Source organism: Columba livia, chromosome 10 (assembly GCF_036013475.1).
Source record: "Columba livia isolate bColLiv1 breed racing homer chromosome 10, bColLiv1.pat.W.v2, whole genome shotgun sequence".
In the NCBI taxonomy this organism is placed as follows: Eukaryota; Metazoa; Chordata; class Aves; order Columbiformes; family Columbidae; genus Columba; species Columba livia.
In genome coordinates this window covers 6,324,267-6,352,073 of record NC_088611.1, presented here as the reverse complement: position 1 = coordinate 6,352,073, position 27,807 = coordinate 6,324,267, and the positions used below count along the sequence as shown (strand labels likewise).

Below are 27,807 nucleotides of genomic sequence, written 5' to 3'. Positions count from 1 at the left end.
TTTGTTTATTCAGTTTAGTTTATTTAAAAGTGCTAAACAAACATTAAATAAGTGGCAGATGCCTAAACACAATGAGCTTTTTGCTGTTGTATTTGGCTTAAATACAAAATGTTACAGACATGAAGTAGATGCGAGAAGAATAAAACTGCCAAAACCATTTAAAAGTGTAACACAAACTTGTGGGTTACAGTTCATCTTGCAGAGACAAAAATCTTCCGATCACTGTGGCAGTAATGCTTCCATGGTATTAACACAGCTGAAGAATCCAGGACCTTCACCTTGAAACACTTCAGCTAAAATTCATTTTTTTCCATCCTGGCCTCGTACTGTCTTTCAGATCGTTTCCTACGATAAACATCATCTGCCAGAAAAAGATTATTTTTTAATTAGTGTTTTCTAAGTGCAAGGTAGTATTGAATGTATGAAGCCTGTCATCTCTTTTTAAACTTGTCAATCCCATTTTCTCTTGAAGACATTAACAGGCAACTGAAAACTCAAGCCAACACAATCCTTACTACCACTTAAAAATAGCTCATGTTCTCCCTCTTATACCAGCTAAAGTTCTTCCCATTTGTCCTGATGGAATGTTTTTATAGAAACAGTTTCTAGTAGGATAGAGTCATTTCTTGTCTACTTACCCATGAGAGTAATTAAAATACAAATGCCCAAACTAGCTGAAGCTAAAGGGAAATTAAATTATAGGCACAAAGTAAATGCCCAAGGACTGCTAGCGTGGCTTTAGTAATTTAGCTTTAAAAAAAACAACCCCACAAAAACCCCAACATCGTAATATGCCAACCTTCATGGTCTTATTCTTCTGGCCTCCCCTTACCACGATCACTCCTAAATATCCATCACCAAAATAAAAATCTCTCGCTGACAAAAACCAGAGGTTATCAGTCTTGTACGCTGTCATTTTGCATGGATCTTGGAGCAGTAATAAGGCTAAAATGCACCATTATTGTTACTGTAGTACAATATAACTTAGGCATAGCAGTTTCTTTTGCAAGAAAATAAGGCTCGAGCTGAAATATATAGGCTGCTACATACATGTGCATTAGCTTCTAACCTGACTTTATTACTATACAGGTATGTCTCAGGCCTTATTAAACTGAAAAAAACCCTCAAACAAACAAAAAATCACAAACCACCACAACTAAATCTTTCAAAAGCAGCAGTTTTATTGCAGTGAGTATGTCAGCTCTGGAAACTGTATCAAGCTGTTTTATTCTACAGCAGACTCAACTAGATTGCCCCTGACAATGAAAACACCCCCATAAAACACAAAGCAGAGCTGATCATTTTCTGAAGCACACAAACATTTCTAGCAAGGTTTCTTGAAGGGAAAAATGCCACATTAAAACTAAATGTTTTCATAGCTAGGAACTGAGTGCCATTAGCTACAGTCTCATGACTCATTTTCGTACTTCAACTACCTAGTTAATAAAAAAGTCACGTTTCAGATGAGCCCACACCTACATTTAATTTCCGACAACCCCGGTGAGTCTTTTTAAATGTAAAAAACCCCTAATTTAGTATTCTAAATCAGGTTTGTTGTGTGTTTCTCCCGTGTCTTCTGCTAAGGGGGCAGGATCTGGTGTCTGGGTTGCTGACTGTCTCTAACGCCTTAAGGCCCGGGACCCGGCCGCCAGCCCCGCCGTGCACACGGGACCGGCCGCGGGGCCGGGAGCAGTGGGCTCCGGGCCTCCCGCCGGACCGCACTTACAGAAGGTCTCCTTGCCAATGCGGACGTTAATCATGAACCACTCCATGGCTCCCCCGAGGAGGAAGAAGAAGGGCAGGAACCTGTACACGCCGAAGCGCCGCTTCCCAGGCACCAGCTGCAAGAGGCGCTTCACCCTCTTGCTCATCAGCATGGCCGGGGCGGGGAGCGCGGCACCTCAGGGGGAGGGAGAGAACAGGGGGAGGCAGCTGAGAGCCGGAGCGGGGCCTGCAGCGGCCCCCCGCGCCTCGCGGCCCGACCCAGAGCCCGAGCCCGCGGTGGCAGAGCCGCAGCGCCGCGCTGCCCGTCACGCCGGCGGCAGCTGAGGAGCCATGGCGGCCCCACCGCCCCTCCTCCCGGCCCGCGGGCGCGCAGCCAATCAGAGCGGCGCCTGGCACGCGACCCCGCGCCGCGCGCCCCTCACCTCCCGCGCGGGCTGCCGAGCCCTGGAAACAGACGAGCGGAAGGACGTGGTCGGCGCCCACGTGACGCCGCGCGGGACGGCTCGTCTCGCCTGATTGGCCAGGGCGGGGCCGAGGGCCGGGGCGGAGGCGGGGCTGTGGTGAGGGACCACCGGGTCCTACCGCCCCCCGCCGCCCCCCTGCTGCCGCCGCCCCGCCTGAGGGGCCGCCGCGCGGTCAGGGGAGCCCGCCCGGGCCCCGCCGCCCCCCGCCCCTCTCCGCCCCCCGGCCCCTCGCGTCCAGGCGTGGCGCGGCCCGGCCCCCTCGCACCGCGCGGCGGGGATTGGCCGCCCGGCGGGTGCTGCCGCGGGCCGGGGCGGCGGGGAGCGGAGCGGAGCCCCGGCCGTGTGCGGGCTGCCGCAGCGGGACCATGGCGCTGGGCATGGCGGCGCTGCGGAGGGGCGGCGGCGCGGCCCCCCGGCTCCTCGCCGTGGCCGTGTCCTGCCAGAGCTGCCGGCCCAGAGCCAGCCAGTGCCCCGGGGACGGGGGCCACGGGCAGCCCAAGGACCAGCAGCCGGCGGCCCCCGGCAGAGCCCGGCGCGGCGCCGAGCCCGGCCCCGCCGCGGGCAGCCAGCCCCTCCCGGCCGAGGGAGCCGACACCAAGACCTACCTGTGGGCCAGGTACCACGAGATGAAAAAGCTGGTCTACGGTAAGAGCCGCTCCGGGCGCCGCGGCCGCCGCCTCCGCCGGGCTTGCCCGTTCTCCTTCTTTTTCCCTCGTTTTTTTTCCTCTGCACCTTGGTGCCTTTCGGCGGGGTCGGAACCCTTGTCCCTGGCAATGCCCTCTGCACGGCGGGGGCCTCTGCGGCGGTGGTATTTCTGCTGAAATCTGTCCCTGGTGCTCCTCTCCCCACCCCGGGCTTCCCTCTGTGATCATATTCGGCTGGTCCCCAGGCGGTGCGGGTGCTTCACAGCTGGCCTCCCTGACACGGGCATTGTCGTGGGAAGTGGTCTGAATGAAGGGCGTGTTGCGTTTGTCTCTAATTTGCCATTGGTTGGCACAAGAAAACGTGGTTAGATGAGGACAAATAGACGGTGGTGCTGGCTGAAGTGGTGAGGAATCCGGGGTCCAGCTTGTGGCTCCCCCGTGGCACAAGGGTGAGTGTGGAGAAGCGACAGCTGCCGGGATGTCTCCTCATCCTCAGCTCAGTTTATGTTACACACGTGAAACACCTTCTACTCGTGCATGCACAAGGGCATATTTTTGTTCCTCTGACTAGGAAGTTACCTGGTTCCATCAGGTACGCTGACATCTCACTAAGCAAGGAGAAAACTAATGCTGCTGGCCAAATCTGTCCATGCGTGAACCAGGAGTGCGGTCTTTTTGGCAGCAGCAGATCTCCATTCTATTAAACTCTCCTAAAAATGTGAAAGAATAGCTTTTGTGGCATAAGGGTGGGGAAGTTTTCCTACCGTTTCTTGATTCTTGTAATGCTAAAGGTAAGCACTGTAGAGAGTGAGGAAGTGTGAATTGGTATATCCTGTTAAACAGTTCTCCGTTGGGTTTTGTTTGTCTAAGGGTTTGGAGAAGGAAGGCAACCAGCCATAGGCGTCTGCAAGAACTGTCTCGCTCTTCTGAGACTGGTCAATTCTGTCACTCCTTCCTCCCCCACCTTTCAGTACATGAGATTTGACATGAAATTTGAAGTCCTTCACAATGCACAGATATAAAGGAACTGTCTGATGATCTGTCGGGTGCTCAGCCTGCTGCATCCCAGGTTTTCGGGATGTGAGCTCCTTTGCCTGAGCCGCTAAGGGCAGCACAGGGTGCTGGCAGAGGACAGGTAATAGGCTGTGTCACAGCCTTTTGAGAAAACGTTCACTTTACTGTGTGACAGATTGTGAAGTTTGTAATCACATAGTTACACTTCATTGGGATGCAAGAGATACAGTTATTACTGGAAATGCAGAACTAATCAGCAGGACTAAATGCAAAATAAAGTAGCCTAGGCATTATGGAGCAGGTTACTTTCAGGTAACTATCAGATGTGTTAAATTAGAGGGCCCTCATTTGTTTAAAAAATAACTCCTGAAACCAAAATTTCAAGACTGTGCTGTTATTCAAGTCTTGTCAAGAAGAGACATAAACAGAGTTCATTCAAGTTCGTTGTAATTGTTGCTTTGACGACTAAATGGAGTTGTGCAAAATGTGGCATCAGTCTGTTCCTTTGTTCTCGATTTCTGACTTTGATGTAGAGGTGAATGTGGCTGGGCTATGGATTTGGAAACACCGTCATGTCTCGGTACTCATCAGCACTGAGTTTGGGGAGACTCCTGTGGTGCCACCTTCTCCCTCCTCTGAAACTCCATCTCTGTGAAGTCCTTTGCCCTGTACTGGCAGTTACTGCTGTTGCTCTTGGAGAGGGGTCTCCGCCAGGAGAATTTATTATGTATTATCAGACAAGCTCTTGCTTAGGACCTGATTTATACAGAGGGGATTCCATTGATAAACGCTGGCTGAGTTGGACAGTGCAGGATGTGTAAGACCAGAGGTTCTGTGCAGTGAAGCTCGGTGTTGGTGCGGGTTCAGTGGCCACATGTCTGTGTTCTACCAGGCTTGAACGTGATGATAGAAATGACAGCACAATATAGTGACACAAAAGGTGCTACTGAGGTAAAAATCTCCCTTTATAGTTGACTCAAGAGAAGCTGTTCTCATAATTATTCCTTATGCCTTTTGCAGCTTTGACTCTTTCTGTTACCTGTATTTGAGAATACTGCTTCCAGTTTGTGTTTTTCTCTGACAAAATGAAAGGTATAATGGCATTTGTCGGAAGGCTGGTGTTGAGCAAGACTTGCTCTATTCTGGTTTGATGGCATCAAGCGCCAAGGAAGGCTGATGTACTCTCTCAGTAAGCAATGTCTGAAGTCCTGCACTCTAGGAAACATCCAGTCCTGAAACCCAGTGGAACTGGTGAGCGAGTGATGATTTGGTTGGAAGCAAGTGTGTATGTTTTTTCCCAGATCTTTCAAACTTGTAAATGTGGCTAAGATAAATCAGCTTCCCTAAGGAACCTTAAAAATGACTCTACTTGCCTCTGCGTGACAAGCTTGAGTGTGGTTAAATGTGAGAACCACTGAGAACTGAGACAAGTTTGCTGATAGCAAGAACTTGGTTAGACACTGATAACACCGAGGGTGTAGCTCAGAGGTAGCCTGCGCTCTTTTTAGTTTGTGTGGATCAAGAGATACCTTTGCATCTAAATGATGCAAGCGCAGTCAGCAACATGTGCCCATCGCACTGGGAGATGGGAGAGACGACGGCAGCCCGGTGTGATCATTGCATCGGTGATTTTGGTGATGCAGAGGTGCTTTTTGCAATCCAGCATATTCTGATTCTTGTGTTGCTAATCTCAAGCAGGCACAAGGATTTAAGGGCCTCACTCTTTGCCTAGCCAGGAAATCAGTCTGGTGCTATGATAATAAATGCCCTGTGAATCGCTTAGGGAGTGTGTGTATTTCACAAGCTGTGGCATCTACAGATTGAGCTGGGACTGGGAATGACGATTAGCAGCCACAACTGGAAGTGTGACCGGTTTTTTTAACTTTCCAGTAATGCTTTCCCAAATATAATATTATTATTTTTTTTTTTCTGGTAAAGAACTCTTATAGCAGCATTTTTCTAGTACCTTTGTGTATATTAAAAATGTGATTTTGGAATGAAATGGTATTTTTTAATATTGCTTTTGGCAGTTTGGTTCATTGGCAAGAAAGCCCAAAATATTTAGGCATAATGGTATAAATTCAAGGCTGTGCTCCAGAGCATAGAGTAAGTTTTAGCACTCTTTTAACATCCCTCCTGTCATCTGATGTTCTTTAAGTAATAATGCCCTCTCCCTACCCTTTTGGAAGAGGCATCTGCTTCAACTGGTTGGACTCCTTGCAGGAAATGGTGCAAAACAACGCTGCAAAAGGGATGAAGAGGTACTTGGGAGGAAAACTGGCAGTTTGTGTTTAGAAAGCAAGCCAGTGTGAGCAAAGGGATATTTTTGATTCATGAGGAATGTGGAGGATGGTGGCCATCTGCTTTTCAGTAGCGTTCTTTCCCTCATTACTCGTGCAACGAAATTAGTGCAGATGTCTGCTGTGTTTAACCTCTGGGAGTATGAAGGGTGTGAGTTGCCTTTTGAATGTATTATTCTTACTAACGTGCTGGATCTGAGGCTGGGGGAAAAGGAGCATTTCCTGCACGATGCCCTTGGTACCCCGGGGAGCTCAGACGTGCTGGGCACCTCCTGACCGGAGTGTTTTTCACATCACAAGGGGCCATATGGTGTCTTGGCGTCTCTAACCATTGCTCACAGTTAATTACCTGCTTTCATTTGGATCTTTGCTGTCATGCTGGGAAATGAGTGTTACTGCGTTCTGACAATGAGGGCTATTGCCTGGGAAGAGGGACTTGTGCCATCATGAAGATATTCCGATTTAAGGAGCTGTTCAGGGTCTCACAGTGGCAAAATGAAGGAGATGTTGTGTGTTTACCTGGCATTTACACTCAGGTGTAAAAGAGGCATGAGATCAAACACGCTTTCTTGTGGTCTGCCTTTGTTGCTGGTTCATCATGTATGGTGGATATGTAGACACTTCCCTTAAAACTGTCAGAGTTGCAAACCGGAGCAAATTGTGCAAGTATGCAGATTCCAAGGGTTTGTATCTATTGCAAGAGCTGTTTTTTCTCCGCTCTCCTCAGATGTTCATGTGCCAGTTCTACCCCAGATCCGCCTTCCTGGGTAAGTGCTGAGTAGACAGTGACTAATGGTGATACTGTCTCCCTTTCTAGTTAGGACCTAGATGGAAAGAGTAGATCAGATTATCATTCTTTTTTAATAACTGAAACTGGTTTTCATTTTGTTTTTTGCTTGTTTTGTTTTTTGGTGGGTTGGTTTGGGTTTTTTTTTGGTGTGTGTTTTTTGGTTTTGTTTTTGTTTTCTTGCTGTAATTTATCAGATCTGTCCAGCAATCTGTTTTGGTGTCTTGGCAGAAGAAAAGCAAAAGCTATAATTCTTGAAAAAATGGCATCTTTGTGCACTTCTGGAGCTGGTCTGTTTTGACTTGATGATTGCCATGCAAACTGAGGCAAAGATCCTTGGCAGATTATGTGCTGAATGTCGGCAGAGCAGCAGCGCCCAAGTCTGTAGCCCAGGACTTGATTTAGTGCTCAGAATTTGCAGCCACCCAGGTGATGATCTTTAAAAAGCAAGCAAAACCAAACCAAATAAACACACACACGAAAAAAAAGACAAACAGAAACAGTAAGCCAGGCATATTTGGGCTCTTGTGTTGAAACCGATGTTGCATGTGCTCCCAGCGTCTGTCTGCATGAGGGTAAGGAGGAGATGGACACTGGTTGCTCTGATGAGGAGGATGCTGCAAGTGCACGTTTACACTGAGTCGAACATGCAGCGTGAGCCCGTGGACTGAAACCCAGAGATTTTCCTTCTCTAGGAGATCAGTGACTTTGGAACCACAGTGGATTCAGGATGGAGGATGGCAGCGTGGAAAGCGCAAGCTGTCAGCCAGCTGCTGCGAGTCGGTTTGGTGACGATGATGTGTGATAGGAAACGCAGCAAGGAGATGTGCGGTGTTCCTGGAAGTGTGCGTAGGGAACCCATTGTGTGCGGGGCAATGGTGATACAGCGTTTCGGCTAGTGTATGCCTCTTTCTTCAGCCCTTATGAGGTAGGAGAAAACATGCTGTGTAAGTCAGTGACAAAATGTGTGAGCTGGGTAAAAGGAGCTGGGCAGGAGGCTGGCAGAGGACAGCAGAGGGGCTCTGTATGTTTGAGGCTGGCTGGGAGGAGTATCACTTCATCCCATGGGTCTGAATATGCTGCATAAATCATACTGCGGCACGGTTACTGCTCATGCTTCTGATCACAGATAAGACTCATTTCGTGCGCTTGGCAGATCTCAGACTGCCCTCTCCTCGTTACTAAACCACTCTGCTCCTGTAGCTTTTCCCAACCGTGTTTTTGCAACAGTTGTGGCTGGTTGGTAGGTGTTGCTGAATCTAGATGGGTCTCGTGTCTCCTGTAAAAGGGGAGATGGGGCTCAGGCAATGGGCTTTTGTGCTACTCTCAGACTAGTAAAATGTGTTGTCATAAATCTGTTAGCAAATGGTGAATGTTGGAAGAGCTTGACCTCTCTGTAGGGATACGGTAGCAGCAAGTGGGGTGCATTTGTCATTAAAAAAAGCAAGGAGAGGAAAGCACTGTATATTTGCACTGTGATGTGATTAGAGTTGTGTCATTTGCCTTGTGAGGAAGAAAAACAACACCCTGCAAATCCCAGTGTATGCTCACAAAAAGTTATCTGGGGCTTTGGACAGGAAACAGAGCTCTGTGTGCTTATGGTACAAAGAGCATTTATGATGAGAGGATGAACACTGTGATCATCTGAATCCTATTTACATTTCCCATCTTTTAAAATCCCTGTGGAAAGCACTGTGGTTGCGTCTTCCTCTTCCAGGAACTTTGCCACCAGCAGCCACTGAAAGAGGGCTCTTGTTCTGGCTGTGTAGCCAGTAAGTCAGCCCTCCTGCGCTAAAATACTGCGTCCTTTTCTAGTAATTCCTCTCTAGTTGATCTGGTGAATTGCATTTGAAGGCCAAAGGAAAGTGAGCTGTGAGAGAGGGATGGGTATGTTTTGTAATGTGTCTCCTGAAAAATAAGTGCTATTATATATCTGAATCCTCTTTCTTTGGTCACCACTTTGAATTAGTGCTTGCAAATGTACTTTGGACTTTTACCTAAATTCTGTAATAATTACAGACAAGGTCTTTATTGGGAATGGCTGGTATTCTTTCTAATAATATATTTTTTGTTCTAGATTCAGATGAAACTTGGTTTTATAGCAAGGAAGCACTAAAGAACCGGCACGGGGGTTCTTGCTAAAAGCCAAAAGTTAAGGTAGGAAGGGAAAAAAAAATCCTACCTGCTTATGCTGTGTAGGATCTGGAAAATGTCTGCACTTTTCCTATCATTCAAAGAGAAAATTACCCATGTTTGAAGAGGGAGGAAACGTCTCCTTCCCCTCTCTGTCCCCAGTGTGGATGTGACTGGGCAACCTGCTGCAGGGAACTATTTTTGTTGCTCTTTCTCATCTTGCGATGGAAGCTCTGGAGGCGCGGGGAGCCTGGGAGGGCCTGTTCTCGTCCCCCCGCGGCGCTGCTGCTGGAGCTCTGCGCTCTCTGGAAGACAACAGCCGGGTGGTTCTGCTGTCAGGTCACTTGGTCCCATTTTCCCAGTGGTCTGGGGAGCAAAGTGGTGTTCACAGCATCTGGACCAGTAACCCTGTTTTGAGGTGACAAACCGCACACAAGGACTGAGCTGTTCCCACAGCTGTTTGTGACGGGAAAGCAGATAACTTGTTGCTATCAGAATTACGTGCTCCAAGAGCATAGCTTAATGTGAGGGTTTTTTTACATTTTGTACAAAACTTTGGTTTATCTCGTCCATTAATAATAGTAAAATAGCCCTAACAATACCTGCAGGATTGCCCTGTGAAGTCTGGCTGCTTCTGTGAGAAACAAAAAATGCCAAAAGGCAAAGCTCAAAATTTCTGATTTGAAGTAATCTAGATTTCTGAAAGGGGAGAGTTAGCCTGTTTGTCTTGCTCAAGCTTTAAGTGAGGAGCACATGTTTTTCTGGTGATCCACTGCAGCCACCTTTCATGTTGGTGACCCTGCTGGAAAGGCAGCTGCTGTCAGTTAGAAATTTGACACTTCAAAATGTAGAGCCTGCTTTGCTTCATGTCGGCCAGAGACCCGAGGACTTTGTTTTGCGGCTTCACAAAAGGTCAGTCTTACTGTGAAAGCGGTCAGCATCATCACCAGACGCAGCCAGAGGACTCACAGTGTGTTTTTTCGTGGGGAGGATCATCTGGGTGTGTTAACGGCAGCAGCGCTCTGCTCCTTTGCTGCTGCTGTGCGCTACTTCCAGCTGCCGTCAGGTCCAGTTGAAATTTCAGCGATCCTCACAGTTTCTCTAACGTTTCCCCTTTCCCTTCTTTTAGATCTCCTTCCACCAGGAGTTTGCAATCTCCTCAACCCGGCCACTATCTATGCTAACAATGAGATCAGCCTGGGCGATATTGAGATCTATGGCTTTGACTACGATTACACATTAGCACAGTATTCTAATTTACTACACTCTATGATTTTCAACACTGCCAGAGACATCCTCATAGAACAATTTAAGGTAATGATGTGCTAAGAATTTCCACTCAATAAAGCTTACTGCTGTCTTTGGGACGCCCCAGACATGCTTGCAAAATGCCACATTGTGTACGTGTCAGTTACTTGTTTTATTGAGATAAATTTCATGTTTCACAATCTTTGATTGCAGAAAGTTCTGTTTGTATGTGGAGTTAATTTCCTTTGAGACAACTTACCATGCTCTACATTCCCAGGGTTTTATAAATATGGAGTAGGGACCTTAGTGTAGAAAGATCTGATCTGTTTTACTTAACTATGGAAATATTGCCTACAGCATTGCTGGTTCAAGGCATGCATGGTGGATAAACACGAACCGCGGGCTAACACAAGCTGTGTGGGACTTGACATGTGCAAGTCGGTGTGGATGCCTCTGTATAGCATGTCCAATAACAGACACTCTGCAATAGGCGTTTGGTCTGTGCATTTTTATGGCATGTCTTTCTTTTCAGGGGGGGTCTGCAGTGCCATTGCTTTGCCAAATACGTGGATAGAATGGAGCTCACTAAAAGTGTCCTCACTGAGTGAATCTGTTACGTTTTCTCTGTCCCTTACACAAGAGAAACAAGTTTTGGGGATCCTGACCCTTTGTCTTTCTCCATTCATCCACTTTCTTTGTTGAAGGGCCAAAATGAAGTGCACCTGTTCCTTGGTCAGTTTATGCCTGGGGTGAGATGACTAGCAGGACTAAACTAGCTCAACAGGTGAAATAATTTTGTTGATAAGTCAGTGCTTATGCCTCTAACGATGTTGCTGTTTGTCTTGCCAGTATCCGGAAGGGCTTGGGAAGTATGACTACATTCCAGGCTTTGCCATACGCGGACTCCACTATGATGTGCAAAAGGTGAGCTGTACAAAGTTCAGTCTCCTGGGCTCTGTCTTCCATTGTGTTGTTTTTAGTAGGAAATACTTTCTGTAATTGCTTGAAATAATATCAATCACCAAATGATCAGTGAGTCTGGTGCATGTGCTCTTTATTGCGTGGGTTTTTCTTGCTTATAAACCTACCAAGGGAAAGATGTCTTTTGTGTTTGCATAGGCTCTAGCAGAATGGGACATTCTAGCAAAGACCTCTGGTAAACAGCCTTGCCAATTTAAAAGTCAATTAATTCCACAAGCTAATTAATAGAAGACTCAACTTGTTTGTGTGATCATTTATGTCTTTCAGGAAACTTAAACAACAAACTTCTATCCTGCATCTCACAAGTACTTGCCAGGAGCAGAAGCATTATGTCCTACTCTAATAATAGAAATGACTTGTCAGGAGAATGCTTTAGGAAGCCTTCCCCACCCCCCACCCCGAATAATAGGACTGCCTGGAAAAAGATCCAAGCTACTTGAGATGCATGCTTCTGGGGAGCACAGGCAGAGTGCAGCCCTGGTTTAACCCTTTTCAGTGCTTCAGACGGATTCCCTGAAAGCCAGATGCCCACTGATGTCATGCTGGCTGCTGCGGCCCGGCAGTCAGGTGGAGCACAGCACAGAAAGTCACTTCACCGCAGCAGCTTTTCTTATGTTGAGCTTTGAGTAAAGTCAGGGAAGCAGGCAGTACAGGCGGCAGCGTGTGGGCTGTTCTCCAGCTGTGGGGAAAAGAAAAGAGAATTAAGAAAAATACCGAGTTTTCCCGTGTCTTTTATCCTACCTGAGGTGAGAGCAGAGCGGCAGGCTGCTCGTGGCTCCGACTCTGTAAAGTAATAAGTAGATCTGTGAGAAACTGAAGTTTCTTTCTGTTTAAATCTCTGGCCGATATATCAGAGGGACACAGAGGTGACTAACCTAGCCAAGTGAAGCGCCTTGTGAGTAGAAAGAGAGAACTGTGTTTTCTCAGGATCAGAGTTTGCAAAACACATGAAAAACTGGGTAGTGCCTAGATATATCTTTCAGCCTGTTTGCTTGCACACCTCACAAACTAGTGGGAGGTCTGCCCACAGTGTAACAAGCTGCACTAATACGGTGTCATGATAAAAGAAGGTGCCTGAAGGTTGTGAGTGCTCTGTGGAATCAATTACCTTGTACTGTGACAGAAACAGCACAAATCATTTGATGCTGTGTCTTTACTCGAGCTGCGGAGCAGTGTGGGTTTAGTTTGAGGGTGCTTTCTGTGCCTAGAGAACTTGTGTTATGGCTTCAGAAAGATGGATGGAGGAGAAGGAATGACTCGCGGAAGCTGTAATGTTACCAGCCTGCTGTGCTCCTGAACATCTCTGCTTACATGTCGACTGGGGAAGGGGAGAAGTGGCGGAGGGGAGAGCTCTTGTGTGAAGAAAATAACCGTGTGCAGCTGCGCTCTAAATCAAAACTTGCCCACTTAGTTCTGCTTAAGATAAATGTGAGGAGAAACATCTATTGTGCACACAGAGCTCCTTTGGAATGTGTGTGCTTTTGTAAGTGAGATAAGAAGAGACTATCTGAGTCACAGAAACATTGTTCTCTCCATTTTTCAACTGCATCCATGTCCATACACTTTGGAGTGTAACAAACAGTGGTATTTGAGCTCACAGAAAGATGGTCTTTTGCCAGAGAGGCCGATAAAAAGTCACAGTATGCATAAGCATGTGTAAAAGTGGCTGAAGAGAGTGACTTAAAGTGCACGGATGTGGAATGTTTGTATTGAATTTTATTTTCTAAATGTCATTTGTGTGAAACCTGAAACTTACTTAAGGTTGCAGTGTAAATCTACCCAATTGTAACAGTAAATATCTGTCCCTTATTACAGAGCCTTCTGATGAAGATCGATGCTTTCCATTATGTCCAGCTGGGGACAGCATATAGGTCTGTCAGTTCTGAAAATCATTTGCTAAATGCCCATATATGCAAAGGCAGATTACTAAATCTGAGTGTATGTTCATGGCTTTCTTTTTTCTGAGCAGAGTACAGTCTTGTCTGGCTTATCCTGTTGGCGCTTGCTTCAAACGCTTGCCTGGCATATAATTGCAGGGAGTTCTTTTTCTCAAGCATTTCAAGCCAAGTGTGGGTGGGAAGACCTGGAGCTTTTTGTAATGGTTAATAACACATCTGGTCACGTACTCGGTGTGACGTCTGAGCTGCAGCATGCGTAGGTTAACGTCTGTGAGCACACAGCGCAACTAGGAAGGGACTCCTGTCTTCTCCAGGCAGGAGTCTATCCCAGCAGTATCTATTTTATAGATACGGGTAGCAAAACTTCTGTAAATCTGTGTTGTATTTCCTGAGCCTGGAAGCAAATGTTTGTTGTTTGTTTGGTTGTTTTTTTTTCCTTGAACTCTGGCTTTTTGCTGTTAAGCTTCAGTTACAGTAAATACACTGAGAATATTAAGAAGGGAGTTTCATAATCACAGAGAATTGGCTTCTTTCAGTGCTGTTTTTTTTGGGGGGGGATGAAAGGGTTGGTACTGCCCCATATTTCTCTTCAGCTTCATGAAGAGATTTTAGCGAAAACACATTTAAACTTTTTTTTTTCCCTAGTGTCATTTTGTAACTCCTTCTCGGAGTGTCCTTTTCCTAAACGGTCCTTTGCTTTTGAGCAAAACTGAGGCGGCTTTTGATGTCTCAGAGGCTGTACTGTGATCACATAGAAAAGGAGAAAGGGAAAGTTGCCGACTGCTTGAGTGAGCAGCCATCAAAAATTGTGCAAGAGGCAAAACCTGCAGCAGTCAGATAATCCCATATTCGCAAACAGTACAGCACGCAGCCATACCTGTGATAATGGTGTTTTGGGGTAGAACAGCGATCTCTGTTGAGTGGTCTTAGCGAATAACTCATTTTTCTTAGGAAAATGGAATAGGAAGGAAACATGATTTTCAGAAAGCTCTTTCCCGTACACCTTTGCGTTTAACAGTGAAATGCCTTATGGAAGCGACCTCTCCAAAACTACGGTTACCCAGTGCTGCCCGAGTCAGGTCGCGGGGTCGATTTGGTGGGGCAGTCCTGTCGGCAGATTGATGGCACACAGAGCGAGGCCTCTGTCTGAACTCTGCTGGAATGTGGATAAAGCCCCTCAATTAGCTTGAAGGAGCAAACAAGGTATCTGAAAAATGCCTTCGGAAAGATTTTATGTAAATCTTAAGAAGCCATGGAGCTGTCAGGCTCTCTATCTTTTGTGTGAGAGAAATGTGTGAGTTTTAGAAAGGAGCCTGTTTGTCACGTCTTCTCTTTCTCTGCAGTTTGTAGCTCTGTGCAGACTGGTGATTATTGATAAACTGTTTCTGTTGTTTGTGTCTAGAGGGCTCAAACCAGTGCCTGATGAAGAGGTAATTGAACTCTACGGTGGTACCCAGCACATCCCCCTGTACCAGATGAGTGACTTCTATGGCAAGGTATTGTAAGCCCTTTACTGCTATGATGCAGCCGCTCTTTTAACAGCCAGGAAAACAGAGTGAATTGTATGAGCATGTAAATGATTCCAGCCTCCCCTGTACTCCAAAAGGCTCAGTCCCTGGTGAGCTGCAGTGTGTGTTTTTGTTCTAGTGGGAATTTGCCCCAGAGGTTATTTAACAGTTTAGCATGTGAAAGCCATCTGTGAAGCTTTCCTAAACACCAGGGCTATTGGCCTAGAGCTGAATGACTCTGGAGACTGACAGGGAGATGTTCCTTCCTTGTTCCTTGGCCAAGTGTAGCTCCCAAGCTACCAGAGCAGCCTGCAGTGATGGTGTTTGCAGTGAGTTGTTCGGGAAGGGTGGGTGTGTGTGTGTGTAGCAGCAGGGTGCTTGTAATGTCTTTCTGTCTTAGGTTTTGGGCAGGGTTATTTTCCTTCATGAAGGGGACCCCCCCTCCATACCTCTTCATAGGGTTGGCCTCCGTGAGTGTTAGGGTTTGTTTTGGTTTTTTTTTGCAGAAAAACTTACTGCCACAGTAAAGGACTGAAATTCTGTCTGTAGGAGCTGTAGAAATCCTTTGGTTGCCTGAACTAGAGGAAGTTAAGAGGAGTTTTTCTTCCTTAAGCGCCTAGTGTGGTGCAGTGGGCAAGGGGGCCCTTTCCCCTCAGAACTGCTTTGTTTCTTGCCCTTTGTTAGTTCAGTTGCCTGAGGGGAAGCTGGAAGGAGAAGGGCAGGCTTCCTCTGGTCATACCCCTTGGAGTCTGCTGTGTGAAGTCTCCGGCAAGGTCACTTTTTGACTTCTCTCTCCCTCTTGGGAACGATTAATCTGAGTGGTTGCTTTCTGGATAAGTGTGTACTCTGTTTATAGCTCAGTGTTTTTTCCAGCTTTGAAATAGGATGTTTCCGTTTCAAATGTGATATCTGTCTGTAAACTGCACAGAGCCTCCCTCTGTTTAACTCTCCTCACTGTTGGCCAACTTGAAATGATTTCACCTTTCTTTTTAAATAATTGCTAACATGAAATTTGCTTCGAGTTGTGGCCTTTTGTAGGACTAGGCGCTCAAGCCGAGGTGCCTTTCTGTGTTTCTTTGTATGTACCAGGTGTTTTCTTCTCTCTTGTAGTTTAGTACTGAAAAATTCATTAATATTTGGCTACAGAAATAGGAATAGTAGCTTATTCTTTCCAAGGAGGTGAGTCTCCTCTCCTAATAATCCTAATAGGTGGATCCCAAAGAGAACAAAAGTGTATACAACTGAAGACATTGGCACCGCTCGTGCCACTAACACGTCAGCGGGAAGGCACCTGGGTTAAGATGACTGCTGGTGTGCAGGTGCCGTGCGTTGGTGTGGAGTGAGGGATCTTCGACCTTGTCCTCTTTGGCCTGCCGTGCCGATGTTGCTGCCTGTATGGGTAGCAGGAAGGTCTGCCAGGTCAGCAATTCCAGGAATGAGGCATAAGACAAGTGGGACTGATGTAGCTGAAGTGTGTAAATATTCTGCCTTAAGGATTTTCTTGATCCTCTGTTGGCAGGAGTGTGCGGAGAGCTGCCAGCATCCCGACACCTGCAGTAGGTAGGCACAGATCTTGCCCGGGGTCAAACAGTGCAACTTGTGTTGTTTTCACTGGCAGGACTAGCATTGGCCTGTAGTGAAGGTGGGGAACTTATAGGTGTTGTGGAAAAAGCATATGTAGCATTCTTCCTGAAAATGCAGTCCAGTTTTCATCCTGACTTGTGTCAGGATGTCTGCTGCGAGGAAGCTGAGGCCACTAAAGGGAGGAGGGGAGGCTGGACTTGCCTTGTAGGGTGATGTCGCAAGGCACCAAACCAAAATCACTGTTGACTACCTACAAGGTAAGTCTTTGCTGCTAACACTGAACATTTAACTGTCTCCTCTATGCTTAAGGTCTTGGTGGAACAGGTCATTGCTGATCTGTGTTCTGCTAAATCTGCTAGTGATTTTGGTAGAAACTGCCTGTCTATGTCCTTCTTGCTTCTTTCCCAGAATCGCTGAACAGGAAAAAAAAATGGTGGGGGCTGTTTTCAGGAAATTTTGGTTTTATCGATGGGAGAGATGTTCTCTTAGCAACCACACATCAAAATGCACAAAAGTCTGTTCAAAGGGTAGTGTTTTGGTTGAAAAGAGATGGCTACTTGCTGAGTGGTGGGGACTTTCCACATGAGTACTTTTGTTAGCCTGGAATGTCTTCCAGATGGTACTGGGTGATATGAGTTTGTTTGTTGGCTTTACTTTTTTTTAAAAAAAAAAAAAGTATTTTTTGTCTAATGTGTCTCTTTAATTTTTTTTTTCTTTCTAGGGTCCTTCACTTAAGCAGTTTATGGACATTTTTTCTCTTCCTGAAATGACTCTGCTCTCTTCAGTCATTGATTACTTCATAACTCATGGCATTGAGTTTGACCAGGTGCATCTTTACAAGGATATATCTGTAAGTGAAATGTCAGCTGCCCCATAGCTCACACCACATCAGAATTGTGAGCTCTTCGGCTTCTTAGCACGTGAGCTCTGCCGTACCCAAGCCTAAGGGGCTATTAGTGAATAGCCTAATATGACAGCATTGCAGCCTCTTTAGATTAAAGTACTACCAGGGAATATTAAAAGCTGTGTTTTCAGAACATGTGAGGTTTCTGCCTGTACTGCAGAGTTGGTGTTGCTGTACATTATCTCTTGCAGGAGTGCCTAGGCTGGTTAGGTTGAAGGTCCTTCTGTGGGAAATATGTCACAAAGCTTGTGTAAATGTTTTCTGGTTCTGCAGGTTTTTAAGCTCCATGTTTTCCTGTTAATATCTCATTTTTCAAAGAGGATTGTTCTGACCATGTACCAGTTTGCTTTATACAGTGATTGTTTTGAAACACCTGCCTTTGCCTGCTCTGAGAATCCAGCCCTTCCTTTGCACCTACAGAGCAGTCTGATCCTTTTGGGATGTTTTCCAGTGGGTGACTGTAGCTTTTTGAGAGCCAGATACTCCAAGGTGCTATCTGTGCCGTCCAGCTTCACTCCTGGCTTTTGGAAGGGCTGCGTGGGACTATCAGTCTTGTTAGGGTGAACTGTTTGACTTCTCCGTGCTGTAGGTGAGATGCTCAGTGCTCGAGATCGCTGCCCTGGGTGACTCTGTTGACAAACGATGCATCTTCTTTGGTAGCCAGGCCTTACCACGTGACTTTTTGCATGGAGAGGGGATTTTTGTTTGGACCTTATGGGAACCTTATGCTCATCTGCTGGTAGTGGCCCATATGTAAACTGTTCAGCCTTCTCGTGAGGGAGACAGAGCTCCACGACTGTGCTGCTGCTTTTGCGATAAGGTTCCCCCTGTTAGCTTTGCACAGACAAGGATTACAGCTGATGTTCTGACCTTCTGTTGGTGCTTGATAAGTGTGCGCCAGCCAGTTTCTCACGAGACCTCAACATTTTTCTAGGCTGTTATTTGTTGTGGTTGTTTTTGCTCTTGGGGTGGGAAAATGGCAAAAGGGGATACAGCTGAATCCTGAGGCCTTTTGTCAAGAGTGTCTTCTGAGCCTTCTTTTGAGGTCAAAATGGACTTGTTCCCAGTTGAAAGCTTGAGAGCAGGTGGGTGGTTGCCATAGCCTAATATGTACTCTATACAAAGTAAATGGTGTGCTCAAGGCCCAGAACTCTTGAGTGCTAATCCTGGCATTTGTCTTTGCATCCTTTGCTGAGGGATGTGGTTATGCCTGAGGAGTGACTGAGACAGGCAGAGAGCTCCAACAGAAAATGTGTGCCAGTGCCTGTCCTGCATACTGAAAAGGTGGGTACGGTCCTGTGCTCTCACCAGAGAAGTCCTTGCTTTTTTCTGTGCAATCAGGATAAACAAACATTTTTGCAAAATTTATCCCTTTTCAGTATCTGAGTGCAAGCACAAAACAAGAATGTTTGCAGACATGAGCACAGAAATCACAGAACAGTTTGAGCTCATCTAATCCACCCCCCTGCCATGAGCAGGGACATCTTCACCCAGATCAGGTTGCTCAGAGCCCTGTCCAGCCTGGACTGGGATGTCTCCAGGGATGGGGCATCTGCCACCTCTCTGGACCAGTATTTTACCACCCTCATTGTAAAAAATGTCTTCCTCATGTCCATCCTGAATCTCCCCTCCTTTAGTTTAAAACCATCACCCCTTGTCCTGTTGTAACAGGTCCTAATAAAGTCTGTCCCCATCTTTCTTAAAAGCCCCTCTAAGCATTAACAGGCTGCAATAAGGTCTCCCTGGAGCTTCTCTTCTCCAGCTGAACACCCCAACTCTCTCAGCCTGTCCTCCCAGCAGAGCTGTTCCAGCCTCGGATCATTTCTGTGGCTCCTCTGGCCCCTCTCCAGCAGGTCCGTGTGTGTCCTGTGCAGGGGGCTCCAGAGCTGGGTGGACGCCACGTGTGCCTACACGGGCAAGTGTCTGAGGAGACTTGCAAAGCCCCAACTGTTATTACAACACAGGCTCACAGTGGGTTAAGACATGTCCAAACCTGACACTCTTCTGTAATTCCCAGCGGTAATCCTGACTCAGCGCTGTGTCAGGGAGCAGGCTGACTAATCTGCGGACACTGCACTGAGCCAGAATGGAAACCCTGAGGCAATGGTGAGGTGGAAGCTGACGTGTAAACTAAATAGTCCCGTGTAAACCAAATAGTCCCGTCATACCAGTTCGGTGTCTGTGTACTTCAGATTAAGAACGTACAGCTTACCCTGCTTTCCTTTGGAGGAGTTTCTGAGCTCTGTTTGACACCTCCCCAGGCTACCAGGACTTTTACCTCCAGGAACCTTACAGTTCTTCCCCTTCCTTTTTTTTCTTTTTTTTGGTTTTCTTTTGCTTTTTGTGGGGAGAGGTTTAGGAAAGGAGCACACTAGAATCTCTTTCTGCTCTGCAAAAGTAGTTTTGACACAAATCCAAAGTGCTCATTGCTTTTAGTGCCAGTGCTGGTCAAGAGAAAGATGTTTTCTTGTTAGCACGCACTTTTTTGTTGTTTCTTTCCAATAAGGCAGTTTCTTGGTGAATGAGATGTGATCTCTGCCTTTTTGTGGTTCAATTTCACATGGTTTTGAAGAGGTGTGCCCCCTCCTTCATCATCCCCCATCTAAGCTGTGAATTCTGGTTCCCTCCCGGCTTTGAAGGAAATGATTTTTGGGGTAACGAGCAGGTTTCACCAGCACTGCCGTGAGACCCTGTGACTGTGTGGCGTTGTGTGCAGGTGTCACTGCAGCAATGTCAGTGGCGAGTGCGGGAATCCAGTCTGAAAGGGCAACTCCTGAGTGAGCACACACAGTGTAACAGGGGTTTAAGGGTCCTGGGGAAAGGTGGGATCATCTAGATTGTCAAGGATTAAAATGGAACTGTTAAAACAAACATTTGTGTGTGCAAACACTGAAAAATTTGTTGCTGCTCTGGAAATGGTTTTGTGTATCTGGCATATCTCATTGACTAGAGGCTTGGGAAGCATCTCAGTTAGGTGTGTCAAAAAATGTGTTACATCTTGGCTCCTGGCCTGGAAAACAGAGGATATTTGGATGCCCCTGACAATACGTTTTAACTTACATCCCTCTGAAAAGTGGGCAGCTCTGTTTTGGCCAAACGCCCTCACCCTCCTCGTGGAGGCTTCCGCTCTGCCTGTGCCCGCTGGCCATCCGGGGCCGGGAGCCGTAGCCCTCCTTGGCTTGTGGGGAGCGTTTTGGACCTACAGCTGCTCACCGCTGCTGCCGTTCACCCCGGCCACGCTGCATCCTTCGCCTCACATTTCACAGAGCTTCCACAGGCACAGGAAGGAAGAAAAGCCAGATAGTGTCTGGCCCTGTGCCGTTTTGGGGCAGTAAATGGTTTTGGAGTTGCACAGTCTTGATTGCCGTGGTAACAGTGTGTTAACGTGCTGGTTTCCAGGAGAGGGGAGGAAACTCTGCTTTCATTAATAGGTTTTGAGGTTTTTCCCCGTGTACTGCATCAGCTGAGCTATCTGTTGGGTCTTCTATTTGACATGTTGGTGAGCCTCGCTGTGCAAGGTCCTCTGCTTAGCGTGAATGTAGCTTTTGTTCACTCAGCGAGAAGAGGGGATGTGTCGTTAATGTGTTGGTCCTTGGTGGTGGCAGTAGGCTTGCATGCTGGGAAACAGGAATGCCACATGTAAAACTGAAACTTTTTTCCCCTGCCCTTTTCTTTAGGATGCAATTAGAGATGTACATGTGAAAGGAGTGATGTACAAATGGATTGAAAAAGATCTGGGTGAGTTAAGTAGAGCTCTGGTGCCAAATCCATTTTGATGTGTCTTGTACTATATGGCATTCTGTGTGAGGTGGCTGTGTAGGCCCTACACACAGTCACAGGAATCACAGGGACACAAAAATTCATTAAATACCTAACTGTGGCGTGCCTAAAGGCAGCTGAGGGGTAGAGCGGCACTAAGAACCAAGTGGTCTTTAGGGTCAGGTGGAAGATCTATTTTAAAGTAGAGCAAACCACCACCGCATTGCTTGTGTTTCTGTTTTTCTTCAGCCCGTAAGCGAGGGGTGACAGTCCTTGGCATGATGGGAACATGCAAAGGCATCATCTGGGAAGGCTTTCTGGTCACTCAGGGGAAGGAAAGCTCCTGGTAGCAACATGGCCTGGAGTGGCTGTGCCTGTCCCTCATGATTAGTTGGTATCAACCCTCTTTTTTGCCAGCCTTTTCAGTTCCTCAGTCTTTCTCTTCCCTCTAGATGGGATTGATGAGGATAAGGATGAGGAAGACCATTTTGCCACCATGGTGGTTCTTTACCTGTTTGCCTGATGGGGATCTAACTCAGTCCTCTTGCATCCCTATCAAATGGGGGCTAGATTTGGTTTTGTTTTTAAAGAAATGTGGTCATGGCTTATGCCAAGATTTTTTTCTTGATGATGTCTGCTTTATTTATTCTGATACAGAACAGTATATTCTGCATGGGGATGAAATCTACGCTGTGCTAAACCGCCTGGTGAACCACAAGAAGAAACTCTTCCTCATTACAAACAGCCCCTTTAGCTTCGTGTGAGTACCGTTACGGCACAGCCATGGGTCACCACGGCACAGCAAGAGCTGTGCAGTGTGGTCTTCCCTGTGGGCATCTGAAAGTTGTACACTAGAGGTTTTTGTGGCAAGAGTCATGAGAGCGCTCTCTGGGAACTGGTTGTGGTGAGCGTTGCGTCCCCCAGCTGTCTCTACATCATCACCTCTCACATTTTGAAGAAGACATGAGCTACAGCCACAGTGCTACAGAGCTGCCACTTTAGATCACCCCATCACCTTTTGCTGCATCACAGACTTCTGACTTTCCCATGGTACCAGAGAACGGGTGGGACAGCTTGAAACAGGCAAAGTGCTACATGAGTCATCCGTGCAAGGGGCAGCCTTGGGGGATTCACAAATCTCTGCTTTCTTCTCTGTTACTGAGAGTACATTTAGGACACGTGTAAAGGTGCAAAGTTGGGTGAAAAAGAATACTGAATCTGTTAACTTTTCTGTTCCTTTGCCCCTAGGGACAAGGGAATGAAACACATGGTTGGCAAGAACTGGCGGGACTTATTCGACATGGTCATTGTGCAAGCTGACAAGCCCAACTTCTTCACCGATCGGCGGAAGTACGTGTCCCGGGGCTGATGTACCGCACTGCCGCATGCGGGCCCGAGGTTTTGCGCCTGCTTCCCTCGAGTAAACGGCTCCTTTTACCTTCCAGAAGAGCAGCGGTTTTCTAAGTGTAATCTTGGTCCAGCAGGCATCCAGCCTGCTGCTGCCCTCTCAGATGCTCTCTGAGGACGTGAAAACCCACCAGTCTGGGAATAAGTGGATGGAATGGGTTGTGCCAAGCAGAAAGCCTGTTTCTAAAATTGGTGATTTTAGGGCACATCATTTTTTTCACATTCTGAGCTTAACTTAGATTTTTAGGGGTAACAATGTGTTTTAATCTTTAGAAAGTAAGGAGTGGAATGATGTGTATGAGAGCTGGCCATTTCTTGGCTCTGGGTCTTGAGAGTGTGCCAAAATCTTTCCCTTTCCTGTTCCCCACAGCAAGTATATATGTGGTTTGTTTTTTGGGATTTGCTGTGGTGTTGTTTTTTTTTTAGTTACCGGAACATGCTGTTTGGTAATTGGCAGCTCTGGAAGCCTTTGTACGTGGCAGCTGGGTTTTGTGGTCAGTTGTGAGCTGTCAAGGGACCAGCTGACAGGCAAGCTGCTGTCCTTCCTTTGGTCTTTGGATTACTTGCTTTGGGAACTTGTGTCCCCTTTGCTGCCTCCACTTATGACTGACTGGGAATTACTGTCCTTGAGGGAGAAGTCTGTTCTTTTCTTTTTATGTATTTTCTTCCCCTATTTCCCAGGCCACTAGCATAAACAGGAGTAAACCTACAAAATGGCTTTATAAGCTGTGCTGACCTCATGAAGATTTTCTTCATGGGATGAGGGTGAAGTGTCTTAAGGATGTAGTCTGGAGCTATGACCCTGTCGCTCTAGGAGTTAAAATCTTACGGCTGCATGATGCCCGAGGTCCACACATGTAGTGGGCCAGTGGAACAACAGGGCACATCCATCCATCCAGGGTGAGGGGAGCCTCCTGAGGGTGAGCTGTAGTGAACCGTGGCGTGTTTTCTGCGAGGGAAAATGCATGTGTGCGCTGGAGACCACTCGTGGCTGAGGAGGCTCTTGCGCAGGCAGGCCGTAGAGTTCATGGTGGGAGGTTGGATTCCTTCTGCCCTAAGGCACAGGAACATCCGGTATTTCTGGATGAGATTGTACTCGCAGCTTCATATCAAGGCTTCTGATCCCAGACATCACAGTCTGGACCTTCTATCCCAAGAGGGAGCAATGTTCCCATTGAGCATGACTGTTCATGGGGGTCAGGTAACTTCAGCCTTGCTTTGTTTCTTCTGTCCAAGTGGAAAGTAACCAGGCAAGCCCTCAGGAACAACAGGAGGCAGCTCAGGTCAGCCACCGAGATCAGCACGGAGACTGCTTTCCATCCGCTCTGCAGACTTCTTTATCCTATTAAGACATTCCACGGTCTCTGTTGTGCTGGGCCATAGCCAGACTGGAACAGGACACAAAGTGTTTGATGGCAAAGCTGCCTTGGCCTTAGCATTTCAGAGGGAGTCATTATTTTTATTATTGTTTTCCTCTTTTCTGTAACTGAAAAGCAAGAAGAGTTGTTGGAGATATTGGCATGAAATGGTTACAGTCAATTGGAGCATTTTGAAAAGTTGTTTTCCTCTCACACTTTCTCTTTCCCTGAGAAAATAGAGCAGAAGCTCCAGAAGGTCACTTCGCACGTAAAGCTTTTATGAGTTGTTACGTAGGTAAACAAGTTTTCCAATTCAAATTGTGGTTGCTGGGTAACAATCACCAAAAAATCAAAAGAAGTTGATGTATCCCCCATTTTTTTCCAGACCTTTTCGAAAACTGGATGAAGATGGCTCACTGCAGTGGGACAAAATAAACCAGCTGGAGAAAGGAAAGATCTACAAAGAGGTAAAGTGAATGGATGCGCAGGAGCCTGAGATGCTGGGGACACCTGCAGTTGTAGAAGTCGCTTGCAGATGTTTGTAGGTCACTTGTGGATGTTTGATCTTTGAAAAGTGAAAACTGGAAGTCCTTGAAAAGAGCACCTGTGATAGTTGAGGGCATTTGTAGGAAGACGTGCTGTGGGCTCTGTGTGCTGTGCTGGCTGGTGGCAGCGAGAGGTGCCCTCTGTCTGCATGCAGAGAGCTCCAGCTGGCCCGGTGTGACACTGTCCCCCGCCAAATGCTTTCCGCATGTCTCTTGGCATGCTGTGGAGCAATAGCCTTGTGATTTGTGAGCCTCTGAAAAGCCTTTCAGCTTCTGCTGGCATGTAACCATTACAGTAAAGGGTCTTTTCCTATATCAGAAAGTCCTGACAAGGCTGTGTTGACTGTCAATGTGCAATAAACCTATCTCTGAGACTGGTGAGAGATGCTTCATGGCCAGTGTAGAAAGGCTGCTCTCCTGGTGATAACAGCTTTTACAGTTGCAGGAGGCAGCGCTGAAGTAAGGTATAACAGAGCTGCCTGGTAGGAAAACTTGTCATCTGCGGCTGGTCTGTCCCCTGAGAACAAGTTGCCTCTGAATTTAGGACGGTTTGTTCTTGGTGATGTGAGCTGTCCACTCCCACAGGAAGAAGCTGTTAGTGAGGTCGCAGTCAAGTACCCGAGACCTGACCAGTGGTAGAAAAGTTGGTCGTGTCCGTGAGCAGTGCTGTTGGGAAGCCTCTGGCCTGGCCAGTGGGTCTGTCAGAGTGCTCTGGTAGAGTCCCATCCTCTGCCAAGAGCGAGGAGCTGGGAACATGCGAGGAGAGCTCATACAAAGTCTCTCTCCCAGTGGGTCAGAAGCTCCCTCAGGAGAAAAGGTGCACCTGAGCCATGGGGCTTATTGCTGAATTAAATCCTGCTCTTGACCACCCACATGCTGTGGCCACAGGTTGGTCACTCAAGTGAATGGTGCACCAGGGAAGGGAAAAGATGAGGGGAAAGGAGGGATGGGTGGGATTTGGGCCTGCTCTCCATTTCTCCCCCTCCGGGCTGTTCATCTGATTGCATCAAGGTAATTGCCTAACTGTGGTTTTTGAGGTGTGGCAGTGTGTATCCTGGCTGCAGTCCACCCTGTCCCCAGCATTTTTGGTTTCTTGGAGTGCCACAATATGCTTCTTTCTAGCAAGTGTTAGTGGTCACGGACCCCACTGTGCTGGTGATGTTGCTAGAGGCCCATGAGCTGCCCAGTTCCTGCTCCTGAAGCACAGCTGTATGGCAGCTATGCTGTGGGAATCTCATTAATGGGACCTCAGGGATTGGTGTTTTGCACTGTGGACTGGAAAGTTCAAGTGATGGCCCTCTAGTTCCTCCTTTCTGATAGATGTGATGTTTTCTCTTTTGGCATATATATTCTCCCATCCCTCCCCTGGTCTGCAATCTCAGGAGAGGAGTGGCTGGCTCCTGGAGGTCACATAATGGGTCTGTGACTCAGTGGAGCTCCAAGTGCAAGTTCCCTGGTTGTCAAGCCCACTGTTGTTCGATTTGACCAGAGCACAGCAAAAAGACCATCTTCCTCCCAAGGCTGTGGCCCATAACCACATTCTCTCTGTGCTCCTTTTACTTGCAGGGTAATCTCTTTGATTTTCTGAGGCTGACAGGCTGGCGTGGGTCCAAAGTGCTCTACTTTGGTGACCATCTGTACAGCGACCTTGCGGTAAGTGAAAAGGTGTCTGCTCTGCAGCGAGGCGGGAGGAACCTGCGTGACTGTTGTGGTTGCGGCTGTGTTGGAGTGCAAGGCAGGGCCCTGCTCCAAGCGCTCAAGGGCTTGGCTACGCTATGCTGGGTGCTCAGCAGGCTGCGCCTTTCAGGGCACCCCTGAGACACAGCAGCATCCCTGCTGTGCTGTCAGGCAGAAGCAAGCAGTGGAGAATGGGCTCCTGAAGTACTTTCTGTGGGCAAAGCACATCTGCTTGTCTGTTAATTTGAGAGCAGCTTATGTGGATCCCAGATTTCTAGGTGCTTCACACAGCTGATCCTGGGGGCCAGGAGACGACTGTTGCTGCATGACTTGGGCCTGGGCCATGGCTGCCTGTCCTCTGGGAATCTATAATGGGAACAGACTGCTCTTCTAGGAAACAGGGTGTTTGTGTTTGGCTTTCAGTCTTTATGTTGAATTCTTGGTTGTTTTTTCACCCCGACCTCTAGGACCTCATGCTGCGTCATGGCTGGAGGACTGGAGCCATCGTTCCTGAACTGGAGACGGAGATTCGGATCATAAACACAGAGCAGTACATGCACTCCCTGACCTGGCAGCAGGCTCTGACTGGGCTGCTAGAGAGAATGCAGGTAAACAGCTCCTGTCTGAGTGGGTCAGGTAACATGCTGCCTTCTGAGTCTGCATTTTGAGCTTAACGTGGGCACTAGGGGACATGCCATATTGCCTGTGTTCTCAAAACCATCTCAGCCTCCTCCTGGTGCAGTGGGCTCGTAGATTTGTGAAGTAAGGTGGAAGCTGGGGGGAGCTGAGGTGTGGCCTGCAGGACTGATGCTGTGTGGTGCTCTCTGCTGTTGTCTTTGCAGATGTATCAAGATGCAGAATCAAAGCAGGTATTGCTGGAGTGGATGAAGGAGCGTCAGGAGATCAGGTGACGGCTCCCAGGCCTGCACTGGCTCTGTTTTCTACCCTGTTTTGGGGACAGTGGTGCTGCAGCTGTCTGGCTGTAGTCCTCCCTGGTGTCACTTGTCTGGGGGTGGGCAGCAGCAATGCAGTCCTGCAGCCTGGGAGGTGCAGCTGGTGTGAAGGTGGGGGAAAGGGAGGTGGGGCCACCCTGTGCTGGGAGGGGTTGGTGGGCTCTGCAGCTCCTGTCTCTGCAGGTGGGTCCTTGCCTGTGACAGGTACAGTAAGAGCACATTGAATATTCATCAAGTCTCTCTGCATGGGGACTGGCTGCATCGTGGCCTGGGTGATCCCAAAATGTCTTCTGGGGTGGCCCAGGGCTAAGGGATTAGAGTGGGAAGAATCTGTCACCATGGCCTTTTATCTACAGAGGACTATTTCTTTCCTATCAGGTCACTGACGAAGAACCTGTTCAACCCCCAGTTTGGAAGCATCTTCCGCACCTTCCACAACCCCACCTACTTCTCTCGACGGCTGGTGCGATTCTCTGATATCTACATGGCATCCATCAGCTGCCTGCTGAACTACGACGTGAACTTCACCTTCTACCCCCGGCGCACCCCTCTGCAGCACGAGGCTCCGCTCTGGATGGATCAGCTCTGCACAGGCTGCATGAAAACCCCGTTCCTGGAGGAGATGGTGCACATCCGCTGAAGGGCCAGGTACTGCGGGACACGGCGCAGCGCGCGGCTGTACGCGGGGCTGGCTGCTCGGCCAGCAGCACCTCTGTCTACCACTAAAGGGCGTTTGACACTTATGTATGTGTACAGATGGTGTGTTTATTTTTCCCTTCACTGGCCCGTCCCTTTCCCTGAGGTGCTTTGCAGGCTGGACAGAGGATGGGGGCTTGTGCTGGGCCATACTTGAGGCAGAGGGAGTACGTGGTAGGAGCAGGTGAGATAGAGAACCAGTGCGGGAAAGCTGCAGCTCCC

General features: G+C 47.8%; 2 protein-coding genes across 4 annotated transcripts; one reads left to right on the top strand and one right to left on the bottom strand.

Moving 5' to 3' along the window:
* LOC102083858 (ubiquinol-cytochrome c reductase complex assembly factor 5) lies at window positions 1-3,136 on the bottom strand. 2 transcript variants are annotated; one of them, XM_005508852.3, is made up of 3 exons: window positions 2,795-3,136; window positions 1,727-1,900; window positions 1-361 (listed from the first exon to the last, which is right to left on the bottom strand). In XM_005508852.3, exons 2-3 carry the CDS (start codon window positions 1,875-1,877, stop codon window positions 294-296), a joined length of 219 nt encoding a protein of 72 aa, XP_005508909.1. In that variant the 5' UTR covers window positions 1,878-1,900; window positions 2,795-3,136; the 3' UTR covers window positions 1-293. The 2 variants fall into 2 exon arrangements, with proteins under 2 accessions (XP_005508909.1, XP_064931214.1); XM_065075142.1 differs by lacking the exon at window positions 2,795-3,136 and adding an exon at window positions 2,148-2,276.
* NT5DC2 (5'-nucleotidase domain containing 2) lies at window positions 2,353-27,632 on the top strand. Of its 2 annotated transcripts, none has more exons than XM_005508853.3 (14): window positions 2,353-2,834; window positions 10,197-10,381; window positions 11,165-11,239; window positions 13,112-13,167; window positions 14,597-14,690; window positions 17,008-17,136; window positions 20,868-20,928; window positions 21,607-21,709; window positions 22,198-22,299; window positions 24,100-24,181; window positions 25,826-25,912; window positions 26,404-26,544; window positions 26,779-26,843; window positions 27,268-27,632. In XM_005508853.3, exons 1-14 carry the CDS (start codon window positions 2,555-2,557, stop codon window positions 27,527-27,529), a joined length of 1,722 nt encoding a protein of 573 aa, XP_005508910.4. In that variant the 5' UTR covers window positions 2,353-2,554; the 3' UTR covers window positions 27,530-27,632. The 2 variants fall into 2 exon arrangements, with proteins under 2 accessions (XP_005508910.4, XP_064931205.1); XM_065075133.1 differs by lacking the exon at window positions 2,353-2,834 and adding an exon at window positions 6,860-6,914.
* Window positions 27,633-27,807: the final 175 nt, after the last annotated feature.

Coding starts and splice junctions, on each gene's coding strand:
- NT5DC2 (XM_005508853.3), top strand. CDS start 2,555: ATGGCGCTGGGCATGGCGGCGCTGCGGAGGGGCGGCGGCGCGGCCCCC. Junction 2,835..10,196: donor GATGAAAAAGCTGGTCTACG/GTAAGAGCCGCT, acceptor CCCTTCTTTTAG/ATCTCCTTCCACCAGGAGTT. Junction 26,844..27,267: donor AAGGAGCGTCAGGAGATCAG/GTGACGGCTCCC, acceptor CTTTCCTATCAG/GTCACTGACGAAGAACCTGT.
- LOC102083858 (XM_005508852.3), bottom strand. CDS start 1,877: ATGCTGATGAGCAAGAGGGTGAAGCGCCTCTTGCAGCTGGTGCCTGGG. Junction 362..1,726: donor CATTGGCAAGGAGACCTTCT/GTAAGTGCGGTC, acceptor TTTTTCTGGCAG/ATGATGTTTATCGTAGGAAA.